Genomic DNA, 22812 nt, shown 5'->3' on the forward strand with positions numbered 1-22812 from the left:
ATAAGGGGCACTGTTGATTTTCAGAAAAATCAAAGGATTGATTTTAAGTGTGCTGTATTTTCCAAAAAACACGGTAATAACGACGGCCGCCAACCCGCTAGCACGCTCTACCAAAAATAGTGCTTTGTTGTGTATCTGACGGATGAAAGCCAAACCAGTTCCACACCACTGAAATTGCAGAATTTTTACAAAGCAATTCTGGTTCATCCGTTTCATTTAACGATCTACTTTCGCTCTTCTCATTCTGCGTCGCCGCCATGTGCGTATGTAAACAAAGGCAGTGCGCATGCGCGTTTTACCCATATTCTATCGCGATATTTCATTTTCTTATCGTTGCCCAACATTACACCGGTATTACCGTGAACGGTATGATGTAGCCCAGCCCTAATTAAGATGATCAGTTTGAATCAGTGAATTTATGTCTTTTCATCTGCCTCCTCCTCTTCTTCACTCTGCGTATCTGGAAGCAGACAGATCGGGTCTAAGAGGAGGAATGTGTTAAAGATCGGAAATGTGGCTCATACTGACGGTCATCATGTGGTTCTCCTGTGATGCTGCAAAACACGAGGTCAGGGGTCAGAAGTCTATGACCGGAGGAAGCTTCCTCCAGTATGAGAACAGATCTGATCTACAGAGGAAGTCTGAGATATTCAGGAAATTAAATTTAGAGGTCGCTTTCCAGGAAAAGGGCGGTGTGTGATTCCTGAGCGGCTTCACTGTAGAGCAGAACAGATTATTATTATCATTAGAGGAACAGAGATGCTTTTGTTTGGCTTTTAATTGACTCTTTAGCTAAAGCAGTGAAGGCTGGGGGCGTCTTGAGGAGGCTGCACAAGAGTTAAACTGAGAGCGTCTGTGAGGAAGAGCCACTGAAGGAAGTGTTCAGACTCTGTGCTTAAGTCTGAGTCTCAGTACTGCTTCTATAATATAAGTTTATGCATAAGTACTGATTATGCAGAAACATATTTGATATTATTATTATTATAATTATGATTAATTAATATGTATATGCGTTTCATAACTTCTGTACAGCTGAGCAGCTGCATCTATAGTAACACAGGATCGTGTGTTTTAAATTTTATATTTTAACTTTATATGAAGTAACTACTGTTCAGCAACCTCTTGGTAACCTTCGGTTGCTAGGGAAAAATCTGTCCTCCCCAGGTGGTTGCTGGCTGTTGCCGGGTTAAGCTGCTCACACAGACGGTGCTGTGCTAAAAACGTCCTGATGATTGCTCTGGTCGCTCAGAGCTTGTAAGAAGACACTGACTTGTCTGCAAACACTCACTAAACATGACGAAACACTGAAACACAAACTAGAAACACAACAAATCGGCCTTTTCCATATAAACTGTAGGAAACTGCAGCAGTCTGTACTCACAAGTGCAGTGCTGTATACCTGTTGGCAGCTAATGTCACCTAGCAACAGTTCTCCAATATTTAGCAATCAGTCACCAACCGGTTGCAGAATTTTTATTTTTCCAGAGTTAGTAAAATCACTGTGTGATCGAAGCAGTCACCAAGTGATTCTACTTTAGAAACATGACCAGGTAGAAACGCAGCCTGACTGCTCATCGGCGTGTTACCCGATGAGTTTGGGCTCTGGCTGCTGGACTGGGTTCTGCATACACTGCGTAGCATAATGCTCATGTTTCTGTCCTGGATGCAGTTCCCACTTTACTGTCCGCTCTGGTCCTTTTGTTCAATAAAATAGAAGTAAAATGTCGACATCCATGCTGCATACTGCATGGATGCATGGATTTAATGCAGGTGATGATTTTTCACAAAATAAAGAGTCATTCAACTTTAAAGCAGTGCTGATGCTTACTGTAACAGTACAAAGGAAAGACGTGATTTGTTGCTAAAGAATACAAATTGTAAATTTGAGTTTGTTTTATTTCTTTGCACTCTTCATGTTTCTGACCTGGAGTCTTTCTGTCTGTTTAGCCTGTGGAAATCTATCGGCCATTCAAAGCCGTAACCTCGTGTTTGTGGTGTTAACAAGGTAGTATCGATTGGCCTTGTGTCTCTGATGTCTGTGGTCTCTTCTCAGATGGGCTCTCAGTACAGCCAGCAGCAGCAACAGCAGAACATGAGCGGTTACTGCCAGCCGGGCCAGCCGCCGTACTTCAGCCCGCCACAGCAGCAACCCGCCGCCCCCAGTCAGCCACCGTACATGCAGCCCCGCCCACTGCCACAGCAGGTAGGACTGGGATTACAAACCTAAACTTTATTTTGTCTTTCTGATTTCACTGTTAATTCACTCAAATTCCTGCACATCTTTTCACAATAAGAGCCTTTTATAGGAGGGAATGAACCTCTTGACAATTCTTATTGTGAAAAATAAGAAAGAGGCTTCAACATATAACCAGAAATCAGAAGATAAGAAAACGAAAAGTTGTATGATAATGCTGTCAAATATAAAAGAAGTTGTGATGCTGCTGTGGATGTGTGGCTGTCTTCTGTGTGGATGTTTCGGAGGGGAAATGGCTCGAGGCCTCCAGAGAGCTTTAAGCTGCCAGACTCTCCAAGCCTCACAAGTTCAAAACATCTCAGAATGGCTCCTGAAATGCCTTCAGCTAGCAAGCTCCACTTACTTTTGTCTCTGTAGCACTTAAAAAAGACATGAAGTGTTCTACAGAAGTCAAAAAACAGTATCCAAACTGGAATTAAGCAGGAAAAAACTAAAAGAGCACAGACATTAGAAGTAATAGATAAATTTAATAGAAAGAAATTCCATCCATCCATTTCCTCCAGGCCACGGGATAGCACGTTAGTGAGACTTTAGCACGCCATTCCAGAGACCTGATCTGTCCACTGGGGTCTGCTCATAGCTGGGTGGGATTAAACAGCGACGAGGTAAATCCTCATCAGCTTCTATTGTGAAATTTTCCCATGAAGGAAGCATCGAGCTGAGCTTCAGTTCTCTGAAAAGACCAGATTAACTTTAGTATTTAGTTTGTATTTGCTGATAATGACAATCCTTTCTGTCCTGTTTCTGTCCTAAAGTGTTACTTCATTTGGTCTTTCTCCACAAACATGGCTGTCTTTGTCTTCAGAGGATCGTGTTACACAAGGTTTTGTGAAGACATGAAACAGAGAGAGAGAGAGAGAGCATCTCCTCGAGTCTGTTTTTTATCTGATCACTTCAACCATGTCAGACGTTCATGGTGTTTAAAAGGAGTTGGCTGCAGGCAATGGGGAAACCCCGACCTCCAGCTGCTGTTTTATCATCTTCATCTTCCTCAAGACGGCAGCTGAGACTCTGACCTGCAGCAGGCAGCAGGAGCCGCGCTTTGAGACTCCCAGCAGCTACCACAGCTCCACCTGCAGCCGAGAGATGTCCAGGACTTCTCTGAGATCTGCTACAAGTGCATTGTGGGATGTCTTTCATTTTTTCTGAATGGGTTGTTGCGTCTGGCTCATTCAGGACACGTCAGAGAAGGGAGACCCGCTCAGCTCGGGTTTTCACCAAGTCCATTTATTAATTATAAGTTAAAAAAGGAGAACAGAAGAAAACTTGGTGCTAACCTTTATCCAGACTTCATGTAGAGACGACTACAGCTCAATCAAACCAAATGAGCAATTGTAAATTGACACAAATTGGTGCGATTGGGTCTTTTAGGAAACCAACATATTACTGTGGCCAGTGTCCATGTTTACCACTTAACTAGGCCTATGCAACACATCTATAATGAAAAATCCAACTAAACAAAATCAGCAAATGTGAAGAACAACCACTTTTATGCACCGAGGAAGACGTAATGTCCCGGCCAATATGATGCTTCAACCGCACGATCAACACAAAATGCCACCGATGGGGCTTCAGACAGGATTTAGATAGAAAACATTATCCCATGTACTTCATCTGCCTCACGCCTGAGGCCATATCTAAAGTCACCATCAACCCAACAGAGCACACAGAGGAAACCTGCAGGCTCCACACAGAAAGACCTGAGCTGTACAAAGAAGACAAAACTAAAATTCAGCTGCCCGAAACACAGCTAACTTTCAGCGACTTTGTTTTTTGTTTTTGTTTTTTTTTGCCGTTCGTTCCTGTAAGATTTAAATGCTTTGTCTGTCTGTCACCCTGCAGGAGGTGCCGCAGGAAGCTTACGGGGGCCGGGGCCAGTCTGCCGCTATGACTCCTGGGAAACCAAACCACGAGGAGATGAGTCTGAGTCAACAGGAGAGGCCGTCCAGTCTGCCAGTGAGTTCGAACACACAGCTGTTCTCTGCTGGTCAGGCACAAAGACCCCCAACCCTACACACGCACGCACGCACGCACGCACGCACAAAGTTCATCACCAACAACAAGCCAGAGTTTCCATTAGCAATGGACGATATAACCTCAGAATATTATCACAATATTCCACAGAAGGTTGTGATAATATTTCAGATGATATTGGAAAAAAGCAGCTCACAGGCAGGAGGATTTACTATTGCGAATGAAACAAGGACATTTTCCATCCTTCTGTCCCAGTGAGCAGCTGTCTCTGGGTCAAAGAGTGGATCAGTAACTGTAATAGTCCAGCGCTGCAGCGGTGCTCGGTGGGTCACTCATTACTAGCTGCTAGCATCTCCTACTCCTTGTTGCAATAGGCAACATAACAATATGATGTCACTATGTCATTAATATCATAATATGATACTTTAATAATAGCAATAAAAATTTATACCAGTATTATTACGGATGCTCTGAATGGTTCCCATCCCTGTTTGGTCAAACCATGCCAGAGTTCAAAGAGTAGAGTGATGGTCGTGGTCACCCTGGGTCATAAATCAGACTCACCTGAAATTTATCCTGTGGGGCTGACACACTGATCCTCAGTCAGTACCACATCTACACCACAGAGTTCTTGTCCTGGTCTTTGACTGATGGCGGATCTGAAGGACAGCAGGATTCAGCCTAAAAAGCCGTTTAGTTTTTATGTTAAAGCTTCCTCGAACTCCTGCTGCAGAATAAACCAAACCCAACCTGAGGAGTTTTCTATCAAACAGGCACGTTCCTGTATGGACGGGCAGTTTCTTAATCTGCCTGCACCACTTCTTAAAAAAACTGATGAACCATCTGTGCCTCACTACACACAGACAGACTCTGTGTTCAGTTAACTAATAATTAACTAATATTAATGCTTTTGGCTATAATAATCGAGTAGTGATGATCGGATATGGTGACAGACCTGCATCAGACTTGGTTTTTATATATAAAATATTATTATTGTAATAAAATAAATATTAATGATAATAATAAATGTTTAGTTTGAATGCAGTTCTAAGGCTGTGTTCTGTTGATCTGTGGAAAGTTCTGTTCATGAGGTTTGGAGGCCGAGGTCAGACAGTTTTCCTCCTGGTGGGTCGGCTTTCTTCAGTCCCGACTTCTTGTCCTGTTCTGATTCCGCAGGCTCGGTTTTAGCAGAATAAGAGCTGTTTGTTGTCAGGCTCATAGCTCGTGATTCAGCCTGCGTGACATATTGAACGCGTTTCATGCCCCCCCACTGTCCGCAGGCCGGCCTTGTTGTCGATAATGACGCCGTCCTCTTTTCTCTGAGTTGAAGCTCGCAGGTTTCACGCTCTGAGCGCCTGAGGCCCCCCGCCGCCTCAGCCTGTGTCGCTGCACCACTCAGAAACACACGACTGAAATAATGATGGCGACCTGCGACGGCTCTCGCAGGGAATCGCCATTTACATTTAAAATAGGTTTAACCCCGAAAAGACTCAGCCCATTAGCAAGCCAGCACGTCTGCTGCTGGATGAGCACGAGTCAGTTCAGACTGATTTTATTCACCACATTTCACTTCAGGCTGAATCCTGAGTTACTACAGAGGTTAGCTGCAAAACCAGTGGATGCAGAAGCAAGAAGATTGTAATCAAGAATACACACCATAGAAAATCAGGAAGATGATGATTAAAAAAACAGCAGAGACCATAAAAGAATAAAAGTGTATGAAGCAGAAACACATATCTGAGTGTTTGAGGAGGATGACGTGACAGCCAGTAGAGCAGGGCGATATGACCAAAAATATTTATCACGATATACATTTGAAAATTTGCAATAACGATATAACTGACGATATAATTGACACTAGACAAAATACTTTACAACTCCACAGCTTTATTAGTGCGAAAAAAAAAATCAATGTATTTTCACTTAAACAAGCAGCTGTTTTATGTGAATTAAAGTTATATAAAAATTTAACAGTGCAAATGTAAATTCCTTGCTGACAGTTTAACCAAAAGGCATTTCCAGTGAAAACTGGCCGACATATCCTCAGCATAACCATGCATAATATCCACAAAACTTAAAAAGAGGTTATACACACACAATACGGTAATATTATGTTGAAGTCCAGTACGTATCACTCCTCGAGGCTCCTGCCTACGATAGCCGTAATTCTCCGACAATCCATCAAGTGGTGCGGCTTCGTAGCTTAGCAAAGTTGTACTAAAACATTTGACAGATTTTCGAGCGCCGTGTATGACATAAAATCGTTTCGAGGTCAGTAAACACAACCAGAATTCATACATAAGGCCCATTGGATTATAAGGGGCACTGTTGATTTTCAGAAAAATCAAAGGATTGATTTTAAGTGTGCTGTATTTTCCCAAAAACACGGTAATAATGACGGCCCGCTAGCATGCTCTACCAAAAATAGTGCTTTGTTGTGTATCTGACGGACGAAAGCTAAACCAGTTCCACACCACTGAAGTTGCAGCATTTTTACAAACCAATTCTGGTTCATCCGTTTCAATCAACGATTTGCTTTCGCCGCCATGCTTTTTCCACCATGTGCGTATGAAAACAAAGGCGCTGCGCATGCGCGTTTTACCCATATTCTATCGCGATATTTCATTCTTCTATTGTTGCCCAAAATTATACCGGTATTACCGTGAACAGTATGATATGGCCCAGCCCTAACAGCCAGGGCTAATTTTCATTTATATTTCTAAACTTTTTGGTCGCTGTAGTTGTTGGCTCTGCGTGTTTCTCCTGTTTGTACAGAGACGTGTGATCTCGCCGTTGGACAAACTTTACCCAAATGAAAGAAACGATTTCACCTGTTTGTGAGGGTTTAGGGTTGTTACCTTCTCACAGTGCCCAGGTGTATTAAAGGTTTTCAATTTAACCATCATCACCACCTCTGTCTGCAGTATAAACAGAGAGATCTCAGTGGTCATGGGAACTTAAAACCCAGATTATAAATCCATCTAATCATATTATAATAATAAAAAGTTGGCACTCAAATTTCTCTCACACAGACGTCACCATGAGAGAATCTAGAACAATGGCACAGCTCATCATCTTTAATTAAACTCATTATGAAACATCAGTGAGGCCAGAATGGAGCCTTGAGGAACACCAATGTGTGACTTTCAGTTCACGTCACACCTTCATCCCACTCGATGATTTCAGTCTGTTAATTTCCCCACCTTCAGCTGCAGCTCTGCTTCAACCTCTCCACCCATCTCCATCACTGCCTTCGCCTCTTTCCTTCACGCTCGCTTGTCCTCCTTCCCTTCCTTTTCTCTCCTTCTCCTCTCTGTCTCTGTTGCTGTGCCTCATCACCCCTCTCTCGCTGTTTTCCTCTTTATCTTCTGGAGCCTCCTTTTGAAGTCGTGCTGCTGATGCAGTTGCCATGGCGACTACTGGTGGAAAGATGAAGGCTCTGTTGCAGGAGGAGAAAATCAGCAGAAATCAGCTGCACCCGAAGGCCTCGCAGATTCTTTAATAAGTTGACTTCAGTTCAGAGTTGGCGATGTTCAGTCCCAATGTTTCAGTGACAAAAATCCAAAATGTGTTTGTTTTTTGCTGACGGTTGCTCATTTTTCCGTGTCTGCTCAGTCTGAAATGAAGAAAAGAACGCTTGACGCCTGTAAATGGGTTTGACCTAGCAGCGAACAAGGACACGCTTCCCTAATTCTCGGAAAGACATACGTGACAGAAACACTGACAGAGAAGAAGAGACGGGTCCACGTCTACAGATTTGTTTCTGCCAGATAGCTTCACAGTTTTTAATCTTTTTTGTCGTTCAAACTCACGAACTGGTCCCTTTCTGTTTTAAAATGTTTAAACTTTTGAGTAGGACTGGGTGATTAATCCGATTTATTATCAACAATAAAAACATAACTTGCAATCATCAATAAGTACTTAGATTTAAAAATGAAACGTGAGCTGCTCTAAAATTGATCCCCATAGATCAATCAGATGATTGGAGCGCACCTCTGCACTTTTCCATGTTTGACTCTTTCTGTTCTGGTGTGTGATCACATGACGCCGGCGGTGTTCATCGCTGTTTAATGGAGAACCTGTTTCAGGGAGGTGCTGTCTGTTAGAGGAGGAGGAGGAAGAGGGCTCGCTCCTGTTGGAGAAACAAAGAGAAGCGTGTTGTTCTCTCTGCAGGAAAACTCCGAATGAGCGATGAGGTCGGAAAATTCTCTTCATCCAATCAGAGCCTGCGAGGCTTTAATGAAACAGGGTAATTACGGCCATAAATCACCGACCTGCAGCACGTCGCTCCGTGGCGGCTCCTTCACCTCCGCTTGCTCCTCCCTGTTCTTTCTCTCAGCCGCTCGGTGCTCTGCTTTTATTTCTGTTACTGATGTGTTTCTGCTTTAAAGTCCAGTCCTCTGTTTACTCTACGGACTCAGCCTCTCCTGATAAATTACATTTTCCACAAAGAACTCACATTTTTCCTCCAAGAACAAACAAAAACAGCCAGGCTGAATTTGAAACTGTGGAGATGTGGAGCACAGACAGTGGAGGAGTTGGCGTAGCCTTCATGTTTTAAGAAAAACTTAATGAAAGTCTGAAAACAGCAGAGCTGTGAGGCCAGATTGCATTTAAGACAACACAGTTCACCTGCTTTTAGCTGGCATGATTCGTGCTGATGGCAGCAAAGGTTTGTAATAAGAGACTGGGACTAATAATAAATCCTTATAAGAAGAAAAACCTTAAAATAGGTGTTCTACGACTATCCAGAGAGCATAGCAGGCTTTGGGACACATCCAAAGGTGCTTTCTCAGGTGAGGGTGTCCAGTGTTAATGACGCCTGTCCGCTGAGCCCCAAATGACTCTTTCGGTGGACTGAAATGAGGAGACTCGGCAGGTTTCAACTGGGGTGTAACGTTCCTTCATTGGTGTGCACATGAACCCTCGTTTTTACAGATGACAATCAGACTCACAGATGCAGCCATTTGAATCTTTCCTCAGTGCTGTGTTTGGCTGTAGGTTCATGTTCAGCCTTTTTGATTTTTCCTCTTTTTAGTCAGCCAAAAAAAACTTTAATTCTTGGCGAGTAGTTCCTCCTTGTAGTTTTTGCAATTTTGTACACTAACGAGTGAATATTCAGGTTTTTTCCACCTCTGTACATGACTTACAGTCAGCTCTTGTTAATCAAAAACAGATGAAGCGCAGCTAGAAATCCATTTTCTCTGCACCAAGGTCCATGGTGACCTCTCTGTTCGAGGTTTGCCGTGACGTTCGCTCCTTCAGAAGCTGCAGACTCAGAGCAGTTTCCACTCAGCTCTGCTGCTTTGAGGTTAATGTGCTACAGCTGGGACGTTTCCACCTCCTTGCCTTATTATGGCGTCTGCTGAAGGAGGCGTTTACGAGCCGGCACCAAAGAGCAGTCAATGATCCTCCTGTGAGGGTGTTACTGATGTCATTTACCAAGCAGCAGCGGCTGTAACAATTCACCAGAAGACGAGTAAGAAATAAAACAGAAAGCTAAAGTCCAACGTGCATCAGAACAGCTGCTAGTTGTGGTTGGTTCACTCAGTTCAGGTACATATGAGTTTCTGTCAGTTTACTGTGTGGCAGGTTTTGTCGGAAAAGACTAAACTATGATCATAAATCACAGAAGTCAGCTGAGGTTGTGTCTTCAGTTTAAAGCACTCGGCCGTTTTCTGTCCTTAGAAGTCACTTGAGTTGATGCAAACAGGTAACAAGTGTGAAAAATGTCCAACAGGTGTTTTATCATCTGCTGCTCTGTGCTGTCTTTCAGGACCTCTCCGGCTCCATCGATGATTTGCCCACTGGCACAGAGGCGGTGGTGAGTTCGGGGGGATCGGGCTCCGGCAGTGCTCAGGGCGACCAGGGGACTCCAGCCCGTTCTCCATTCTCCCCGCACGTCTCCCCTCGCCTCCCTCCGCCACCTCGCACCGGACCCTCCCCCTCCCCGTCCCCCGCTGCCTCTGGCAGCCAATCGCGATCCGGACCTCTTTCCCCCGCCACCAGCGGACCAGGTGGGAGCACAGTTATGAGTGTTATCACAAGGTCCTGTGATGCGTTTGATGTTCCTGTGGAGTAACAACTCTGTTTGTTTCAGGCTCTCAGATGCCCCCTCAGGTCTCAGGTCCTGGTCCAGATGTTGGTCCCCATTCCTCCCAGTCTGCCATGACTCAGGACAGAGGTACAAGTCACCAGTACAACTGAGTTATTGTAGATTAACCAATCATTTTAAATCTTTGTATGTGAGCGTCTGAGGTTAAATGAGGTTTAAGGTTCATGGTTTCTGAGTTTTTACAGTCTGTCATGTTAGCTAAGCTACTGCTAGGCTAACCCTGTCCCTTCCCCCCACCACCTTTATCTTCATCTCCAGGTTTCCCACCCACCATGCAGCGCAGCACCTCTGGGTCTCAGTTTGGGCCCCAGCAGTCCTCTTCGTCAATGACCCCTCACCCAGGGCCGGGGGGGCCGATGCACCACAGCTCCTACCAGCAGGCCGGCCACTCCTATGGGCAGTACGGCCCTCCAGGTTGGTTAAATCACAAAAACACTTTGTTTTCTAACTTCTCACTGCATCTCTGGTAACTTGTCTGGTCCTACTCAGGTAACTACCCGCGGCCCCCACATTATGGCGGGCCGGGCCTGGGCGCGGGCTCCAGCCTGGCCAACAGCCTGGGCTTGAACGCCAGCAGTCCCATGCACGGCCAGGGCCCGTCCACCCCAGCGGGCCGTGGTCCTGGCCCCGGGCCCGGTGTGGGTGGGCGGCCTTACCCTGCAGGAGGAGGCACATTGGCCCCGACCTCACCTAGCATGCCGCAGGCCACCGGGCAGGGCATGGGGCCCCCGGGACCCAACACCAGCTGTAAGCCACCTGAGGTTGTCCCAACCACCGGACCCGGTGCCAACTCATCATCAGCACCGTCTACAGCAGCCAATCAGAGCAGGTGAGTTGACCCACCGAGCTTTAGCTACAGTTCGGTGAGGTGGCCTGGTCCTCACAATCATCAGCAGCTTTTAAATATAAATCTGTGAAATGATGCTGTTAGTTCTTAATTCATCCTAACTTTTCTTATTGAGGGGTTAAAAACTAGAGTCAGTTTAAATCTGCTCAAACCTCCCAGTGTGTCCATGGAAAACTCCCAGAGGACGAAGCCGGCGCTCCTGTGGAGCCGAGTGAATTGTGATGAAGCTTGTTTTTGATTTTTGGGCTCAGACTGATGAACGTTTGTTCCTTCTCTCCCTCCATCCTCCTTTCATTTTTCCAGACCTCCCTTCGCTCGCTCACCCATCTACCACAGCCCATCCTGGCACACCGGTCGACCTGCCCTCTCTCCCACCCTCCACCCCTCCCACCCTCTTACCCACCCTCATCAGCACCACTCCCAGCAGCTCAGTGCCAGTGCTCAGCCCCAGCAGCCTGCTGTGCAGGCCCCCTCTGAGCATTATGGGTAGGTTTGTTAGCAGACAGCTGTGAGGGTCTGCTATAGCTCACAGAGGGTTAATGACACGTTTTACTAACTACTTCTTCTGTGGTTCTGCTGGCTGCTGCTGCTGCTGCTGCTGCTGTTTTATACCCACAGCTGAAGCTAACAGTCACAACATGTTTCAACTTTGATTCAAGCTCTCTTAAAAACATCATGTTCTTCTTCTACAGTGCTTAAATGGTACCAGCGCCACCTGCTATTTATCCCACCAAGCAAATTTCTAATATAACAACAGCAGTTTTAAACTGGACACTGGATTAATATTTGTTCTGGATGGAAACCTGCTTGGGTCAGTGCTCTGACCTGCTAAGCCCTCAGCTCTGCTTCTTTGGCTCCTCTAACAACACAGTTCCAGCCTGTTCCACGCCTTTGTAATGGTCATTTATCCTTTTTCCTCTCCAGGCAGGGCAGCTACCCGGGCATGACACCGCTGGGTGCAATGGGCCCTGGAGGTCCAGGAGGCCACGCAGGTCCTGGAGGTCCTTACAGTCAACAGCCAGGGAGTAACTCTGGGAGGATGACGCCACAGGGACCCCCCTACAGTGCCCCACCATCAGGTAGGAACGCAGACCTGAGCACCTGTCAGAGACTGGTTGGACGTTGCGGAGGTTATGAATTCTGATCTCTTGGTCTTTCAGGCCCCGTGATGATGCCAGCTGAAGGGATGGGTCCTCACGCAGATGCCAAGCAAAGGGTGGAGCTGAGCAAAGAGGGTGTTGGTCCTGTAGGAGAGCCCAAACCCAAGGTTTCTCTCTTTGGATTTTTTTTTCCCAACAATATCTTTATTATTTTTTACATTTTAATGACTTACAAACAGTCAGACAGCAAAAAGAAAACAAAAAAGTAATCAGATTTGTCACTCCGTTAAAGGCCTGAATTTATCATTATCCCAAATCAAATGTCATTGCCCTCAGTCCTCGTCCTCCTCAGATAATACAAATCCTTCTACAAAATTCACAAATGGTCTCCACACCTTCTCAAAACCATCCAATTTCCTTTTCAGTATACATGTTATCCGCTCCAATGGCAAAGCCACCATCATTTGTTTTTTCCACTGTGTGATACTCGGTTTCCTTGTTCTTTTCCCATTTTAGTGCGATTAATCTTTTTGCTTGTAACAAACCCCTCTTTGGCTTTTTACTAACCAATTACAGCAGCTGCTTGGTCATGGTTCTGGCTTTCAATTCAATTCAATGTCTTTATTGTCCCACAAGGGGAAATTAGTTTAGTTTAGCAGCTGGAGGATAAAAATAAACAGAACAATACTATAAAATAATAATAACAATAATAATGACAGAAAGTTCAAGGACAATTATTTGCCATTAAGGAGACAAGACGCAGTAGGGATAAAAGAGAGCTTTCTTCTCTGAGCACGCTCAGACAGATGCACGAGCGCCCAGTCTAACGTGAGAGCAGCTTAGCCTCTTCGTAACTGAAGTTCTTCTGATTTTACCACAGTTTAAGTCGGAAGTTTATTTGATGATGTCATTAAATTGCACCTGCCGCAGGTCCGATGCTAGCAAGTTAACTGCTGTTTTTTACACTGATGTGATTAAAACGGAAATAATCCACAGAGAATTTGTAAAAAGTGATAAACCCGTCTGAGCGTGTCGGGGACGGCAGGTCTGTGGGCGGTTCCTGTAGGAAGTGATCCAATGAACTGCTGAACCATCAGTGCCTTAAGCCCCACCCAGTGCTGATGGTTGGCTCCTTGTGGACTCTAACATACTTACCAACCTGTCACCTGACAGTCAGCGGTATCCTTTAAAGAGTTTACCTTGAGAATGGTTATTTCACTGCATCTCTGAGGCTCTCTGTCGGTCTGTATGTGTGGACGGCCTTTAAGGCTTACTGCCGTGAAGGTGAAGGCTGTGTGGCAGCAGATGCTGAGCTGACGCTAACGTGCAAACGGGATCTATTTGTGTTTGTGAGAATGAAGCTGGGTGTAGGAGAGCGATTCCCCCAAGTTTCACCCTTCCTCTCAGGCAGTTCTCTTCATCATGGCTGACAGCACTGATCAGTTTACTCCTAGCAGCATGCCACTCATTACACCTGAACCCGTCTTTGCTTCATCAGCTGGTTTGGAAGAGTAACAGAAACCCAAAATAACCAACACGAGGCGGAGAGCGGCGCTCTCTTTTCTCTTGTCTGTTTCTTCTTGTTTTCCTCACTCGGCTTAGCAGCTGCAGAGTTTCTCCTCCTCCTCACTGCTCTCTCTGACTCTCTTCACCTCGTTATCTAACAGCGAAGTGTCGGCCTTGATCACATCCGCTGCCGAGCTGTTTGTGGCAGTCGGGGTTACGCGAGGCGGTTCAGGTGATGAGCGGAGGCTGCTTTGTTTGCAGGAGAGTCTCAGCTTGGCTTCCTCATTAGACGCCGCCGCTGCTAATTTTTCCCAGTTTGCGTTTCATGCGGAAGCGGTTTGACACTCCACAAGTTAGGTGATGTTTTTTATGTCAACTGTCAGAGAAACTTCAAAATAGATGTGAGAAAACGAGGAAAGTGAAGCGAGTCGTCTGTTCTTGTTCCCTCGATAACGAGAGGAAACCCGATCGGCGTAAACCGTCACCACCTACAGGAGACGGCTTCATCAGCGTGAGCATTTATTGAATCTGTGTTGAGTGACATTTTATACAGGACGGGTTTTATGCTTGATGAGCACTGACAGGTGGAGAGAGCTGCTAAAAGTCACATTTCACTGAAATGAGAACATACAGGATGATGACAAGAGACGCCGGAACAACTCTGCTTACAAACGTGCTGCTTTTTTTGTGCGTTTCCCTGATTTGTCCTTGAGGGCCACCGTACCAGGCTATGTGGTTAGTTTAACAAAGGCTTCACATCCAGAGCAGCACACACCAAAAACCAAGGAGAACCAACCACACAAGTGTGTGTCTTCACTCCTTTCCTGTCGTCTCTAACAAAGACAGACACACACACACACACACACACACACACACACACTCTTCCGTGTTCGCTGTAATTAACCAGAGAGCAGCGGCTGGTTCTCTGCATTTAACCAGCTGTTGGCAGACATGTTGTTTCTGCTGTCGGCTAACTGCAGGTGCTCCAACCTAGACTGCTGCCGGCTGTGAGAATGAAAACCTGAGGAAGAAACAACTCCTTCTGATATGTGTGTGTGTGTGTGTTTGTGTTGTATCAAAGGACTACAGCTCACAGTGTGTGTCCCAGCCCCCCACCCCCTGCCCCATGTCCCCCAGCTCGGCCAGCCTGTCGTCCTGTCACGGCGAGGACAGCGATGGCATCAGCAGCCCCGCCTGGCTCAGGACGCCGAGCAGCCCGGTAAGCAGCGCAACGCACAAACACAACAACAGTTTGCACTAATTACATCGACACTTCCTGCTGCTCGTGGATGAAAAACCTCTGACTCCGGATCCCGTCACTTGCAGACGGTTTTTTTCAGACACAAACCGCATGAGATGAATCCGCGTGGTTCAGATATTATTTTGTGTCCATTTCTTTATCATTCATTGAGTTCATTTGCTTAATTTCATGAAATGTAGCATGTGAGCAGCAAAAGAAACAGACCTGAGGGGTGGGGCAGTTGGTAGTTATATTAAAAGTCACAGAAGATCGTTCTGTGGTTAACGTTCACTTCTGAACGGGCTGCAGGTGATGTCACAGTCATGCAGGCGTCCACCTCATCTGAACTTCCTGTTTTTTTACCTGTTTCTGGAGATCTGAGATTTTCGTAGGATGAAGCAGCAAAAAGCTGAGGGTTGAGGTGCTTCTCCCTCCACGCCAGCGACTGCTGCCATGTTGACCTCTTGAACTCTGATTCGGAGTTTCTGGTGGATGTTTATTAGTAACGTGGACAGATCTGTCTGAGTGGTTTTAAAGTGCCGCTCATGACTGACGTGCTGCAAACTGTCACCTGTAGACAGGTGTGGGTGTGTCGGTCTTATTTAGAGGTTCCTTTGCAGCTCTGACATGTTGGCTCCGCCTCTGTGATATGGAAAGCTGAAGGTGCTGTCTGTGTCTCTGCAGAAGCCCAGCGTGGCCACCATGACCAACGAGAAGATCACCCGGCTGTACGAGATGGGCTCTGAGCCAGAGAGGAAGCTGTGGGTGGACCGATACCTGTCTTTCATGGACGAGAGGGGCACGCCTGTCCCAAACCTGCCCGCCGTCGGGAAGAAGCCACTAGACCTCTGCAGGCTGTACCTGGCTGTCCGTGACATTGGAGGACTGGCCATGGTGAGGCAGCACTGATCCTCTCTCTGTCTCTGTTTCCTCTTCTTCCTCCTTCAGGGTTCAGCTAATGCCTCATTCATTAGGTCGTGGAGATCGATCGGTAAATAAATTTGGTTGTGCGTTCCTGCCATCTGCTTGTCTCTGAATCCGTGTTCCCGTTGTGGCTCTCAGGTGAATAAGAATAAGAAGTGGAGGGAGCTGTCATCCCTGCTAAACGTGGGGACGTCCAGCAGCTCAGCCAGCTCGCTGAAGAAGCAGTACATCCAGTACCTGTTCGCCTATGAGTGCAAGATGGAGCGTGGCGAGGAGCCACCACCCGAGGCCGCAGGGCCCGCCGGAGACGCCAAGAAACCTCCGTCACTCCAGGCCAAGATCCAGCCGCCCTCCCCGGGTAAGACAGATCTTCTGACACCGGAGAGGTTCACACTCAGCTTTGTGTCTGTTTCCAGCTGAAAGTGTAAAAATCAGAAACGAGAGTGAGACTGTGAGAAAGGAGGTGTTACTGATGCTGCTGTAGGGATCACACACACACACACACAGCCAATTATGTAACACACACTGCGAGCTGTCAGACAGGCTGGAGGAGAGTGTGAATGTAAACATCAGTGACCTCATACTGACCTAATTTCCCACGATGCCGGTCTTGCTCTCTCTTCACTGCAGAGTTGTCTCTTTGTCTTTGTCCTCTCAGTTTCCTTCTTTATCCTTGGTTTCACAGACACACCAACACCAAAGAAACACTGTAGACTGATGAGAGCGCTCTGAAAACATTTCGAACATCTTAAATTTAACTGTCAAATCACAGAATGATAAATAAATGATATTAGAGTAAGTGAATATTTTGCAGTTAAAATGTGATTCATTCCTCTCCTGTCGTTTGCTGGGGAAGTTTGCCTGGGACCCGAGCCCCATGGCTCGAAAGCAGTTTGCTCACTCTGTGTCTGTCATCCATTTTCCGTTTTGCTGGTGACAGCTACGTCTGCTCATCGATCAAGGGTATTCCCAACTCTGGAGTCGCCGCCCTGCCCAGCAGGTCCACAGGTTTAATTCAAGTACCGCTGCAGTCAGCTGTAGATTCTGCAGATAAACCGTCATCAATTCGGTTCGCCCTGCTAAACGTTCACTCTATAGTAGAGATGGCACGTACCACTTTTTTATGTCCGATACCGATATCATAAATTTGGATATCTGCCGATACCGATATGAATCCGATATAGTGTTTTTTAATCAACAAAACTGTTTTTTAAATATCTTGCTGCATTTTGTATAAGTTCATACTCAAGTTTAAAACAACAACTACACTAAAGCTATTCTGTTATACCTGTATGCAAAAAAAAATATTTCATAGTTCAGCAATACTGATCAATCTAATAAACTTAAACCTACACCATCCTCCCTATTCTGGTATTTTAAAGAGTACTTAGCATAAATATTAAGCAACCTAACTAATAGGGTTCCAACTCCCAGCAACAACAAAAATAAAAAAATAAAAAATAGGGAACCACCCCTCACGCTCCACCTCATGATGCTTAATCGACGTAATCAACCTTAATTTGATGCAGTGTGAAAAAAAAATGCACAGAAATCAATTATTTTTCAAGAAATATTAAATAGATTCAACATCTTTCTTCAACAAAATTGCAGACTGCACAGATGGTACCTTCCCAAAGGAAAAAGTACTATAGCTTACCAGGGTATATATATTAGACTTAATAGTTACTATATACAGTAATTGACTTCTATTCATTTTACATCAAATTAAAACTTTGGGTGTCAGATAATTATTTATTAAAAGCTAGACATTTTAAATGAGAATAAGAAAGAAAAGTATGTCTTTGTGCCCCCTTTTCCCTGTTAATGCCCTATCAGCCCCCCTGGCTAAACTTTGCTAGATCCGCCCCTGCACAGTTACCAGCGTCAGCTACGTAGAAAAAGATCCTGGAGTAGAAAGTAATATTAAATAAATTCTAACAATAGCTGATCAAGCTTAAACGTGCTGCTGTTGTTCAGCCGCTGGTTTCCTCTTTCTGGTGCAAAGTGGGCCAAAAGCAAACTAGAGACACGGACTCGCGACAGAAAAGCCGATCAGCTGATCGTTAAGCAGTTTCATGATTGAAGTAGCAGCAGGAGAGGCAGTCGCTTGTTAAGCTTAACGCAGGAATGCTTTACAAACATTCAGAGATGGACTTACACACTTGCTTTACTTCTCTCGGGATAACTTTGTCGGAGATGAAATGCCGGGTTGCTAGCGAAGCTCCAAATGCTATCCAGACCACCGACAGGTCCCGCATGCCACAGCCGCTCTATCACGTGATGCATACTGCTCCGACGTGCTAACGTTCTGAGGTGAGTTACGGCGTGTTGCAAGTTTTGTGAGGTGCTTTCGTGATATTTAATGGATCGGATTACATTTTTTATTTTTCTCCGATATCCGATCCAGTAATTTAGGTCAGTATTGGACCGATACCGATACGTAATATCGGATCGGTCCATCTCTACTCTATAGCAAACAAATCATTTATTCTAAATGATCTTTTTATTAAAGAGTCTCTAGATTTTATGTGTCTGACTGAGACGTGGCAGCAAAATAAGGATTATGTCCACTTGAATGAAATCTGCCCGTCTGGCTGTTCTGTCATTGGAACTCCGCGTCGTTTAGGACGTGGTGGAGGACTTGCTGCTGTTTACCAGGACAGACTCATATGCAAACTGATGACCTCGGACTTCTTTTCTTCATTTGAGTCACAGATGATGAAGGTCGGTTCTCTGAAAACCTTTTACTGTATTTTAATCTATCGACCTCCTGGACCTGCTGGGGTCTTTCTAACTGAATTTAACGACCTTCTGACATCGATCATTAAACTGGAGAAGGTTGTAATATTGGGAGACTTAAACCTTCATATTGATGACGCTTCCTGTAACACTGTTGCTGAGCTCATCACTATCACTGAGTCTGTTAACTTTAAGCAGCATGTTTCTGGCCCCACACATACAAAGGGCCACACTCTTGATCTTGTTTTCTCCCTGGGTTTAAATATACATGATGTATGTGTGGAAGATGTCCATGTGAGTGACCATAGTTGTATATTCTTTAATTTGTCATTTTACGTGGATCCTTCACCTCCTAAATTGATGATCCAAAGGCGGATTATAAACCAGGATGCTGCTAGAAGGTTTTCTGCCATGTTTGTCCCTCGCATGGCTCAAAATGATATGGATTCACTTATTTTGTCTTTTAATAATCAATGTAAATCTATTTTAGATACGGTGGCACCTCTGAAACTAAATGTTGTCCATTCTTCAAATTTCTGTCCTTGGATAAATGAAAATATTCAAAATTTTAGGAGATATTGTTGCAAATTAGAACGTTTATGGAAGGCTTCCAAGCTTGAGGTCCATAGGGTACATCTCAAGGAATCAATTTTCTCACTTAACGACATGATAAAAAATGCCAGAACGGAATATTTTGCTAATCTAAAAGCTTCAAAAAAGAAAAATCCCAGAGTATTGTTTGATACAATTAAAAACATTGTCTCTCCTGATATTCCTCATGTACCAGTCTATACTAAATCTGATTGTAATGACTTTTTAAACTATTTTGTTAATAAGGTCGCTGCTGTCAGGTCTAATATTTCTCCATCATCCTCTCAGTATCACACTGACACGTTGCTTACCTCTGATACCTGGTCCTCTTTTACTCCTGTTACCTTACAGGACATCAGTGCTCTGCTTGGTTGAATGAAACTGACTTCAAGCCACCTTGATGTACTTCCTCCATCATTTTTCATTAGTGTGTTTGACTCTATTGGCCCCTGTATTCTGGAAATAATTTTTTTTTTTTTTTTTTTTTGCCTGTCCCGTTTGGCTCTTTTGCCATCAGAATTGTTGTCTAAAGGCAAAGAAAGATGCCCAACAGATTTACTTTACCAAATTGACCATCCCAGCCTTGCCATAATGGTCCATTTGATTCACCTTTTATTGTTTATTTTATTTTCACTTGCTGAATACGGGACAGACTTGACTGGAGGAAAGAAGGGGAGAAAGAAAGAGGGAAAGAAAAACAGCTGAGAAGAGGGACGGGGGAGAAGGGCAAAAAACAACAGAATGGGCAGAAAGAAAAAAAGAAAAGAAAAGAAAATGCATATATCGATCACCTGGATCACCTGTTGAGAAAGAAAAAAGAAAACAAGCAGAAGAGAACAAGAGTAATAGAATAAACAACATCACAATGATATATGGGAATATGACAGTAAATACTAAATATTAAACATTATTGTGCAGCACATAAGATCAACAGAACACAGTGTGCTTTGAGGTAGGAGCCAAAAAGGGTGTAGTTTGTGGGTGTGATCACCCGTGTTCCTTCATGTAATGATCTGCTAGAGGGTGTGGGGGGGCCACAGCCCCGTCCTCCAGGGCATGAAGCAGGTATGGAGGAGATCAAAACTCCAGACATCCAGAGGCCCCCAGAACACAAGAGACCAAGGAAGACCAACAGAGGGGCAGCCGCGCCACTGTCCCAGAAAGAGCTGAGGAGAGTCCCAGATGAGGGCTCACTCAGCAGCCGCGGAGCAGAAGCCAGGGGGGGTTGCAGTGATGCGCCCGTGAGCTCCGCCGGCAGCCAGCCGTGCCTGAGTGACCGAGCCCCAGGCCGAGAGGCCGGGGGCACCCCACCTCCGAAGTGGCCCGAGCGAGCCCCAGGCTCCAGGCCCCGATAAGCGGCCGCAAGGAGTGAGCCGGTGTGTACCTGGACGCCCATCCCCAGACACAAAGAACCACCAACGCACCGATGTCTGAGGGAGTCCGCCACTGGCAGGGGAAGTGGTGGGGGGGGGGGAGATAGACCTCCAAACCTTGGAGGGCCTGAGATGTCCCCAGAGAGGTGGCGTCTGACACCCAACCTGACATATAGACACAGACATACAGGCACACACAGACACAAACATCCATTCCCACCCTCATGCTCTCATATGCACTTACTCCACACTCAACCAACGTGGAGACAGACATAAAGAGACGTTGTACACACGATCACACTCCCCAAGCGTACTCTACGAACCGGGTCTAGGTACCCTTGCCCCTGGAGGGGGGAACTGCACCCAGACCGTGTTACCCTTTTCCCTGCGGTGGGGAGAGGCAGACCGCCCCGACTCCGAAGCAGCAGGGAGGCCCCACACTCCAGACCGCAGTCGGACGGCCAACTCCTCCTAGCCCCCCCGCTCCAGCAGGTCGCAGAGAATGGGGGTGAGAGAAGACTCCAAACCTCCCTCCACCCGCTCATTGTAGTGTTGATGCATGTGTGTTCTAAGGTGCATTTAAAACCCAGGAGAGCATGGAGCTACCTGCCAGAGAGCAGCAGGTAAGCGCATAGTCCCTCCTGCTAGCCCTCAATGTCTACATGTATTTAAAATTGAGAGGTGGGCAACGACGCCAGGGGTGAGGTGTACACCCTGATGGTCTTTTGGAGTCCGTGTAGCGTTCCCACCCCCAAGATCCTATATGTATGTGTAATGAGAGTGTGAGTAATGTGAATGTCTAAGTTGTGGGATAAAATTGAGGCAGAGGCAGCCAGAAGGGGACGGGGGGGGGGGGGTAGCCTCCTCTGCACCCTGGTGACATACCCCTACTCCAAGGCCCTGCATGTGTGGGTGGTTGTGGTGGAGCGGGAAGAGGGAGGCTGCTGGAGATGGGGAGGGAAGGAAGGGAGGAGCAAGTGACCCCTCCCTGGGGCCAGCTCCCCTGCTGACCCCAGTAGGCACCCCCATACTCTGCGACCCGCCAGGGAAAGGGGGCCCAGGCCAACCAGGACCCAAGCCCCCGAGGCCCGGCCAGGGCCCCAGCCCAGAGACGGAGAAATAATTAATACTTCTCTTTATACTGGCTCAGTTCCCAGCTATTTTAAACAAGCTATTGTTGAACCAATATTAAAGAAACCAAATTTGGACCCATCTCTTCCAAGCAGTTACAGGCCGATATCAAAATTATCATTGGTGTCAAAGATCTTGGAAAAAACAGTTGCAGAACAACTTAACAACTTTTTGGAAAAGAACAATGTTCTGGACATTTTCCAGTCTGGTGTCTAGTGACATTCTGATGGCAGCAGACTCTGGAGAGTACACTGTTCTGGTTATGTTGGATCTCAGCTCTGCTTTTGATACTGTTGATCACAGCATCATGATAAATAGGCTGAAGGACTTGTTTGGGATTACTGGTGTTGTTTTAAAATGGTTTATGTCGTATCTATCTGAGAGATCCTTTACTGTCTGTATAAATCATGTGCTGTCGGAAACATCAGTTCTGTCTTCTGGGGTACCTCAAGGATCTGTTTTAGGTCCTATTCTCTTTTTGCTGTATATACTCCCTCTAGGCCACATTATCAGACGTTACAATAATATTTCTTATCATCTCTATGCTGATGACATTCAGTTGTACTGTTCTTTCAAAGCTTCTGAGTTGTATAAATTGTCTTGTTTAAATAATTGTCTGTCAGAAATCAAACAATGGTTAAATGACAATTTCCTTCAGTTAAATGCAGATAAAACAGAAACCTTGATTATTGCACCTGATCACATGCTCTCAGAAATTAGGCAGCATATCAGTTTTTTAGACCCTTCATTTCAGTCGAGTCTCAGAAACTTAGGTGTTATATTTGACAGTTCAATGTCTCTTGAGAAACACTCTAAACAACTTGCCCGGAACTGTTTTTATCATCTAAGAAACATTTCTAAACTCAGGCTACTGGTGTCAAAGGCAGAACTTGAGATGATTCTTCATGCTTTTATCTCTTCTCGTTTGGATTATTGTAACGGTCTTTTTACGTGTCTCAACAAATCAGCTCTGGATCGCCTTCAGTCTGTACAGAATGCAGCGGCAAGACTTTTAACT

General features: G+C 45.6%; 1 protein-coding gene across 3 annotated transcripts in view; it reads left to right on the forward strand.

The window, feature by feature from the left end:
• The window catches only part of arid1b (AT-rich interactive domain 1B), a 40829-nt gene that overhangs the window by 10553 nt on the left and 7464 nt on the right, over nt 1-22812 (forward strand). Inside the window, exons 3-14 of one of the 3 annotated variants that reach the window (XM_085432701.1) lie at nt 2054-2203; nt 4097-4210; nt 10005-10245; nt 10329-10412; nt 10602-10757; nt 10833-11172; nt 11494-11676; nt 12115-12269; nt 12351-12457; nt 14878-15015; nt 15721-15930; nt 16099-16318. In XM_085432701.1, the coding sequence (XP_085288827.1) occupies nt 2054-2203; nt 4097-4210; nt 10005-10245; nt 10329-10412; nt 10602-10757; nt 10833-11172; nt 11494-11676; nt 12115-12269; nt 12351-12457; nt 14878-15015; nt 15721-15930; nt 16099-16318 (2098 nt within the window). The remainder of the gene's footprint in view (nt 1-2053; nt 2204-4096; nt 4211-10004; nt 10246-10328; nt 10413-10601; nt 10758-10832; nt 11173-11493; nt 11677-12114; nt 12270-12350; nt 12458-14877; nt 15016-15720; nt 15931-16098; nt 16319-22812) is intronic. The other 2 variants (XM_085432702.1, XM_085432703.1) reach the window with 2 other exon arrangements.

Source organism: Copadichromis virginalis, linkage group LG15 (genome assembly GCF_057382275.1).
Source record: "Copadichromis virginalis isolate Kocher_CV1m ecotype Utaka linkage group LG15, C_Virginalis_male_GT1.1, whole genome shotgun sequence".
In the NCBI taxonomy this organism is placed as follows: Eukaryota; Metazoa; Chordata; class Actinopteri; order Cichliformes; family Cichlidae; genus Copadichromis; species Copadichromis virginalis.